Here is a 9,723-nt window from a genome sequence, read left to right on the forward strand (position 1 = left end):
ACTGAAGACCCAGAGGAACTGAACAGTGAACTGAAGACCCAGAGGAACTGAACAGTGAACTGAAGACCCAGAGGAACTGAAGAGTGAACTGAAGACCCAGAGGAACTGAACAGTGAACTGAAGACCCAGAGGAACTGAACAGTGAACTGAAGACACAGAGGAACTGAACAGTGAACTGAAGACCCAGAGGAACTGAACAGTGAACTGAAGACACAGAGGAACTGAACAGTGAACTGAAGACCCAGAGGAACTGAACAGTGAACTGAAGACCCAGAGGAACTGAACAGTGAACTGTAGACCCAGAGGAACTGAACAGTGAACTGAAGACCCAGGGGAATCACCTGGTGAGCTTTGGTCGTATCGATCAGACCTCAGAGATGAAGCTGTACTGTAAGGCAGCAATCAGTGCCAATCTGCAGGGTTAGATTGGATGAGCCAATCACATGAAGACAGGCTGAGAAACCACGGGGCAGAAAATCCATACATGGCAGCAGGTCATCAGCGGGCCCACGTCCACAGAGGACAGCAACACGGTTCAACCAATAGACAGTGGTGGATAAAGTACTCACATGTTTTACTTAAGTAAAAGTATCAAGGACCCCAATGGAAACAAGACGGCAAGGACTTTTTTGGACAGACCTTTTAGACAAAGTATTATACATGTAATTGTGCTGTTAATTTTTTGGTTGGTTGGGTTGGACTGAGACAAGAGACATCGACACACAATGACGAAAATAAAAATGGAATAACAAAGGTCACCTTTTTGTGGGCTGCACACTGAGTGCATCCTCACACGCACACAGGGAATCACAAAACTTTTACACACACACACACACACACACACACACACACACACACACACACACACACACACACACAGGATGGCTTTTACAAGCCGACAACTTGATTTGCTGAAGCAGTGGATTTAATAAAGGCAACCTTCGCCATAGCACCCCCCCCCCCCCTCTCATTCACACCTTAATGCCGCTGAGACATTCCCATCTCGTGCTTCCCTCTCCTCCTCATGCGTCTCATGTCCAGGTTGATGTATGGAGCCTTAACATCTCCCTCAACAATTCAATTTGAGATAAAGCCGCATTGCTGTCCAAGTAATACTGTGGACGGGGAGTAGGAACGCACGGTGGATCAAACCCCCCCTCCCCTCACCCCTCACCCCGACACCTGCAGAAATGTGCTGCAGAAAAACGCAGCCTCTCCTGGGGAGGTGTTTGGGGGGGAGATAACACCACACAGTCCCAGAGAGCCTTTTAGTGGGAGGGGGGGTGGGGGGGAGGAGAAAGCCTGTGTGTTAGCAAGGAGGGTTAATTAACAACACTGAGAACCCGGAGATGAGGCCATTTCTTCCCATTAGAAGAGAGGATGTCGTGACAAATGAGCTCTGTGAGACCCAGGCAGCTGAAGGCACTTTTACAGAAGCTGCTAATATACTCCTTAGATAGGAGCCGCTAGCTATAAATAAGACTCAGGGGGGGGGGGGGTGGAAAGTGGAGAAAATGAGAAAAAGTTAAAAGTGTGTCAGAAGTGAATAAAAAGCCCAGAACGTGCTCCGTTATGAAGACGAACCTGATGCACTGTCCTGTTGCAGAGAGTCCGCATAATGGGAAGCGCAATCAAAGAGCCGTGCGATAATGAATGGAAAACAATAAGATGCTATTACTGTGTCAGCCCTGTTGTTGCTGTAGAGATGAATCGGGGCTTTTGCCTTTTTACTGCCATAAACGCATGAGCTCGGCCCTGGGCTCCCTAGGGTGGTGGGGGGAGTGTAGTGCCCAGGATCACTTAGAAAATTGGCACCGGGTGAAAAAGAGTTACAACATCGTGGGATATATATATATATTTTTAAAAAAATAAAAAATAAAATGTAAAAAACACAGCATTGTTCTAGTGAACGTATACATAGATATCTCTATATAATGTTAATGTAATAGAACTAGTACATGTGCAGTGGTGGGAGGCGGTCTCTCCCTGCTGTCAGGCAGGACACCCTACTCATTGACAAGCAGTACTGCCTGAAGCTCATCATAAGTGCAATATATCTCCCCAGCTGGTCAATCAGGGATTCCTCTCTTGGAAGACCTCTCCCGTACAGGAGGAGACGCCAGTTCAAATCCCAGGTAGGACATGTGCAGCTTTAACCCATTCAAACCAGGAAAGCTTGTAGATCTGCTAGTTTTGAAAAATCATGAACATTTGTGCAAATCTTTGAATATATATATATATATTTTTAAAGCAAACATTTTAACTCAAATCTTTGCTTCTGGGGGGTCCTTCTGGGGGGTCCTTCTGGGGGGTCCCTGGAACTAAACATCTTGAGATGGGTTGGCGGCCTTGACATGAAAACGTTTGAGGACCACTGATATAGAACCTCTGACATAGAACCACTGACACAGAACCACTGACATAGAACCACTGATATAGAACCTCTGACATAGAACCACTGACATAGAACCACTGACATAGAACCACTGACATAGAACCACTGACATAGAACCACTGACACAGAACCACTGACATAGAACCACTGACATAGAACCACTGACACAGAACCACTGACACAGAACCACTGACACAGAACCACTGACATAGAACCACTGACATAGAACCACTGACATAGAACCACTGACATAGAACCACTGACACAGAACCACTGACATAGAACCACTGACATAGAACCACTGACACAGAACCACTGACACAGAACCACTGACATAGAACCTCTGACATAGAACCACTGACATAGAACCACTGACACAGAACCACTGACATAGAACCACTGACATAGAACCACTGACACAGAACCACTGACACAGAACCACTGACCCTCTGACATAGAACCACTGACATAGAACCACTGACACAGAACCACTGACATAGAACCACTGACATAGAACCACTGACACAGAACCACTGACACAGAACCACTGACATAGAACCACTGACATAGAACCACTGACACAGAACCACTGACATAGAACCACTGACATAGAACCACTGACACAGCAACATTCAGTGCTGATTCAGAAGACGTTTGTAGAATCGACCTCAGGTCTTAATGGGTTCATGAATAAATAATGAACATATACTGTAAGAGGTGTGTCCACCCAGTATGTCCACCCAGTGTGTCCACCCAGGACACACAGTGAGACATGCAGTGATAAAGTGGAGGAAAGGAGGACAGGACGGTACAGTAGGTCAGTCAGAGTTAGACTGTTGGAGCTCAGCTGATCAAAAGCATTCATTGCAGCAACATGAGAGCTACTGTAAGAACACATGACTTTACCACAAACAATAACCTCACAACTAAATGATCAAAGTCATCAGGTCTTCACTACTGTATGTATGTTCTTTACAATGAAAAAGTCAAAAGTTATCACGAGCAATAACAACAACAACAATAACTAATAGTACCTGAGGCTGATTTCACTTTGGATCAGGCTGTTACTAAACAGCAGAGCACACCAGATTGGGAGCCCGGGAATGATGTTGTTTGAAGCCGAGAGATGTTTTTTCGATTGGGTTATTTATGTTGGCATAAAGAGGCTATTACCACAGTGTGCAACATCAGCATGTGCTTTCTGGAGCGTTCATGCCCGGGCTCTGATCTTGATAAGACTCACTGCGACAAAGACCAGGGCAAGCATCTTCAGTTTCACAACACGCTTCATCCAGAACCCTTTCTCTGTGAAGGACACCCTCACTGCAGAGAGCACACGCACACACACACACATGCACACACATGCACACACACACACACACACACACACACATCCGCCACATCTACTTCTCAGTAAAACACTTGTCACCACTGAGTACACATGACATTATGGTTTAATGTTTGTCATTGAACAGTGTAAAGTGCCTGTAGAAAAGTCAGAAAGGGAAACCGGTTTAACTTCTGTTTTTTTTGCAATAAGACAGTCGCATACCGTATAGGCTGACATGTCATCTCTGAGTGTACTAGGTCAGTGGTTTTCAACCTTTTTCATTTAAAGGTCCATTATTTATTGGGCATTTGAGCCACAGAACCACCGTTTGATGAGATTTAGACTCTCACACCAAAGACATAAAATATTTTATTGTCGTTGGATATGATTTTTTCCACAATTCCATGTTGTACTGATGTTGGTGCCAATAGGAGAGATAACAGGCAAACGTTGATCAAAATAATAATTCTTTAATTAAGTAATGCAGATGTTTAACAATAATTTAACTCTTGAGAGAGTAAAATGAAACATTTGGTTTCATTTTACACTCTCAAGAGTTAAAGATCCATAAGAGTTCATTTGGTTACCAACTCTACATCATTTAGCTGGGGACCACCTAGAACCCCCTCAAGGACCACTGGTGGTCCCCGGACCACTGGCTGAGAACCACTGTACTAGCGCATGGACACATAAATGTACAGTACTGTAAGTGTGTGTACACACACACACACACACACACACACACACACACACACACACACACACACACATGCAACTACAGTAAAACTATTACTGCAGCCCCATTGAGTTATACTCAGCAATAGTCCATCTATTAGTCATAAGACTCAATAGCATTCAATTCAATTCCCACTAATGCTTGAGTTAATATCCATTCAAGTCATATTCCATAGCACTGAACATCATCAGGCAGACAATGCAACAATTCAAAGGTGTGATCAGACAGCTGCTGACCACAATGCTTCATCACAACACTGATCACAATTATCATTTACAATATGTCATTATGTTCAATGTGGAACATCATTGGAAAGCTTTCCTTGCATTGCATTATAATCCCAGATGGTCCAGCCACCAGAATAATCATCATGATGATTTCATGTTAACCTTCATTACTTTTCACCAGATTACCTACAGTAGCAGAAATCAATGCATGAATGAATCAACTGATGTCAGACAGAATATCTAATACATTAAAACAGTGCCGCATAGCATAATGGCCATATAGTCTAATATTAAAAATGAAAGAAAATGATATTCTAAATCAGTCAGTGGTCACTCAACCAGTGGTCCTTGAGGGGGTCCCAGCAGGGGGTCCCGGGCAAAATTAGTTAATATAGTGTCGCAATAATTTTAACCACTTAAACCATATTTTATACTTTGGCTATTCAAAAATAGCAGATCTACTTAAGCTCATAGCGCAGCCGCACTATGAGCTTGTAGATCTGCTATTTTTGAAAATATTTTTTAGATGGGGGGTCCGCGGCCAAATACCTACATATTGTGGGGGTCCTTGACATGAAAAAGGTTGAAAACCATTGTTCTAAATAAATAAAAAAGGATCGTTATCGCAACAATGTAGCGACTTTAAAATAGTCTCTTTCCAATCCATGCAGATCAGCAAATAATGATCGTTCAGGAATCCAGACCATGCATTCATTCATCTAAGTTAGTTTAGACGCCAAAAGAAAACGATCTACAATCCAAATCGAAACTAATATAAGCCTTAAACTTTGTTCTGGACGTTGAAGAGACGATCGTCACACAAAAAGTTATGAGCGCCTGCAGCGCAGCGGCTCTTTAATACATACAGTCCCAGAATAATGTCCCAGATCATTCAGCACCACGGGAGCGCAGCCAGCGAACCCCGGGGCGACCGGGTTTAGGGGCGAGCGATTCGGTTATTTGTATCAAAACACGCCGGTTACTGTATCTCTGTCTCACTGTACTCACTGATAATAACATAATATAATATATATAATAACTGTCTCACTGTTAAAGTACTCACTGATAAAAACAGCCTCCAGGACATTCCCACTAAAAGATCCTCCAGTGTTTCCAGATCAAAGCAGGAGAGGTAGGTGTGTGTGTATGTGTGTATGTGTGTGTATGTATTGTACAACTACAGCCTGTCTCTCTTGGGTTTTCGCACTTCTTGTTTGTTAGTCCCTTTACACAACTTCACACAAGAATTGCCTTTATGAAATGAATCGTGTTGTGTAAGGCTTGTGGCCAATCAGCGGACGGCGTCGTGAATATTAAGCAGGCGTGTAGCCAATTGTCGAGGGGTGGGCGCGTCCTCGTGGGTGACTGTTTTGAATATTACATAAGGGGTGCAGCTGTGTGAGATGATGAGGAGGATGAGGAGGATGCAGAGATCCTGGCTGTGTTCTCTCTGTGTGATGGATGCTCTGCTCTGACACCTGTGTACACGCTGTGCTGGTAAAAGTACTCACATTTTTTGTTACTTAAATAAAAGTATCAATACTGCAACGTTTGTAGAAATACTCCGCTCCAATTAAAAAGTCCAGAATTAAAAATTACCTTGAGTAAAAGTACTAAAGTATTGGCATCAAAATCTACCTAAAGCACCAAAAGTAAAAGTACCCATTATGCAGAATGGCATAATGGGTACTTCACAAGTTCAATGTTTATGCAGATCTTTTGAAAATAGCAGATCTACAAGTTCACAACATGTCACATCGTGACGCGTTGTGAGCTTGTATATCGGCTACTTTCAAATAGCCAAAGCATATGTACTGTAAGGCTAAAGTGGTTAATGCATGTTTTGTAATGATAATTACAAAAAAAGTACAATATTTAGTAGTAGAAGTAAAAGTACTGAAAATTACAGTACTTGAGTAAATGTACTTGGTTACTGTACACCACTGTGCACGAGTCACATCCTGCTGCGTCCGTGTACAGTAGAATATGTGTCCCCGCTATTTATACATGATTTATGTGTATCCTTCTTATGCGGTTATCGTGTTGTTTTAAATCATGGCCGCTTGTAGGGTAGTAAGTCACAGAGGCTGCGTTTTCACAGGGCCATGTTTGGCATTTCTGCTTTATTAGACTTTTGAGTGAAATACATAATTTTGTCTGAAACATGTCCATAAATTAAGGATATCAGGATTTGAGAATCAAAACCTAAAAGGTGAAATTATGTAAAATTCTATAACTTTGCATTAGGTTAGCAGACCTGTCTGTATTCATGTCACCATGTTTACCTGTCAGACAACCTCAACCAGGATAAAGTAGCAGCCATAGAAAAGGTACAAGCATCATGTTTCTGGGCTAAACTAGTTAAGTTAACTCACACAGTTATATGTGCCAACACTTAGCATCTTGTCTTTTAGCAGCCTCTCAGTGTGTGTGTGTGTGTGTGTGTGTGTGTGTGTGTGTGTGTGTGTGTGTGTGTGTGTGTGTGTGTGTGTGTGTGTGTGTGTGTGTGGCACACGCTGCAGGTTTATTGCTGCCAGTTGTATAATTCCCTAGTCATGCTCTGCTGACCCTAGCCTCCCTGAGACCCCCGATGAAATGAGATTTGTGTGTGTGTGTGTGTGTGTGTGTGTGTGTGTGTGTGTGTGTGTGTGTGTGGGTGTGTGTGTGTGGGTGGGTGTGGGTGTGTGCGTGCATGAGCGTGCATTTATGCGCGTGTGTGTGCATTTATGCGCGTATGTATGCCTGTGCGTGCATGCGTGCGTGCGTGTGTGCGTGCGTGCGTGCGTGGCTGGGTGGAATGAGATGTTCACATCCCAAGGACGTCTCCCACCATAATTTAAAGTCACTGGTGCTGGAGCACTTCAAACAGAAAGTGCTGAAGTCATAAACCACTGCACTTCTGTCTTTAATGTTATTGTCTGTGATCTCCCGTGTAAATCTGCAGATCGCTGAAGAATCCAAATGATACAGCAGAAATGTGGGAGCCCTCTTTCCAGCCCGTATTTTATAGTTTAATAATTATTAATGCCGGCTTCATGGCTTTGAAGTTACGATAGCATGTGAGAGATCACCTCTCTACTGACTGATCAGGATAGAGCCTTTTCTCACGTTTCTGACGTGTAATCTCAGACTGAAGGTAATAACAATGCAGGCTGTGTTTCAGTAGGCCGCTGGTCTGTTTAACAGAGTAATGCAAAACATAGCAGTCAGCTGTGCGTTGGCATATTTATTCCGTCTCGGCAGAGAGCGATTAAAAAGCCCATTACAATGCTGAATCATTTTCTGTCTCTTTGTTGTTCCAAGACAAATATTATCAGTATGAATTGAAACCTATTCATAGTATTCTCTGAAAACAAAACAATAAGCTAGAGAACCTCTAAACAACTGAAGAACCTGTGTGTCGGGCTGCTGGGGGCCCAGGTGGGGGCCCAGGTGGGGGCCCAGGTATCTTATGAAATCAGATGCATTCAGTGTTATTCAACTGGGGGCGAAAGATGCGCAAGACCATCAAAACCACACGATTCTCATTGAAAAAGCATTGGCAGATTCCGACCCGTAGGTAGAACAAAAGTGCGGTGTGACCGTGCCCTGAAAGCAACATTTCAGTGGCATATCAACAAAAAAGAACACAACAGATTAGTTCTGAGTGCCGTTCGTCCATCACATGCCATCCCCATCCATTTGTAGCTACTGTATTCAGAGTTTTGAGAGGTTGTTACATCAAAGAAATAATTCTCCATCTGCAGCCAAATAGCTTGTATGTTTTAGTTTTCAGTGTGGATTTTGTCCCTCTTCCATCTCCTCCATTTTCATCCACTTTAAGGTTTTACACAAAATGTTTTATTTGACCTAAATGGCGTCCTGAAAGATGGTCTAACTCTCAACTAATGGTTCATGAAAGACATCATGAGCCAGCCGGGTGCTCAGACATGACCAAAGTGCTGAAACCTTTCATTCATACAAACACTTCACCTTGTCAGTCTACCTCCAATACAAGGACCCGAGCACAGGACACTGTAATATCTACTTATTGATATTATGTTCTTATTATCAAAATAAAAGCCTGTGCTCTATAAATAGACAATATCCTGCCATAGACAATATCCTATGAAAAATCAAAATGCAGTATGAAGCAGGCCCTAATAAGTTACCATAATTGAGCAGATAGGGGAAAATCTAGAGAGGTGGAGATATGCCCTGGAAAGGAGAGGGACGAAGGTTAGCCGCAGCCAGACAGGATACGTGTGTGTGTGTGTGTGTGTGTGTGTGTGTGTGTGTGTGTGTGTGTGTGTGTGTGTGTGTGTGTGTGTGTGTGTGTGTGTGTGTGTGTGTGTGTGTGTGTGTGTGTGTGTGAATGAGAGGAACCCATGTGGAACAGTGAGCTTACTGGGAGCATAGAGGTAAAGAAGGTGGAGGATTGTAAGTACTTAGGGTCAACATTCCAGAAAAGAGGTGAAGAAACAAGTGCAAGCAGGTTGGAACGGGTGGAAGAAAAGGTGTCAGGGTGTGACGTGTGATAGGAGAGTAGCAAGAATGAAAGGGAAGGTGTACAAGATGGTGGTGAGACCAGCCATGTTGTATGGTTTAGAGCAGTGGTTCTCAACCAGTGGTCCTTGAGGGGGTTCCAGGTGGCCCCCAGCTAAATGATGGAGAGTTGGTAACCAAATGGACCCTTATAGATCTTTAACTCTTTACGCTCTCAAGAGTTCAATTATTGTTAAGCATCTGCATTACTTAATTAAATAATTGTTATTTTGATCAACGTCTCTCCTATGGTACCAACATCAACACAGCATGGAAATGTGGACAAAATCGTATCTAACGATAACAAAATATTCTCTAGGGTCTGAGAGTCTGGTCTGGTTCCGTGGCTCAAATGCCAAATAAATAATGGACCTTGATATGAAAAAGGTTGAAAACCATTGTTATAGAGACAGACAGCTATGTTGTATGGTTTACAGACAGACAGCTATGTTGTATGGTTTACAGACAGACAGCTATGTTGTATGGTTTACAGACAGACAGCTATGTTGTA

General features: G+C 43.1%; 1 protein-coding gene across 1 annotated transcript in view; it reads right to left on the minus strand.

Moving 5' to 3' along the window:
* LOC311058957 (cartilage acidic protein 1-like) overlaps positions 1-5,884 on the minus strand; it is an 83,481-nt gene extending 77,597 nt beyond the window's left edge. Inside the window, exon 1 of the mRNA XM_084076516.1 lies at positions 5,752-5,884. Within this exon, the coding sequence (XP_083932642.1) occupies positions 5,752-5,775 (24 nt within the window). The 5' untranslated portion in view covers positions 5,776-5,884. The remainder of the gene's footprint in view (positions 1-5,751) is intronic.
* Positions 5,885-9,723: the final 3,839 nt, after the last annotated feature.

The sequence above is a fragment of the Gymnoscopelus microlampas genome (genome assembly GCF_963454915.1).
Source record: "Gymnoscopelus microlampas genome assembly, chromosome: 13".
Lineage (NCBI taxonomy): Eukaryota > Metazoa > Chordata > Actinopteri > Myctophiformes > Myctophidae > Gymnoscopelus > Gymnoscopelus microlampas.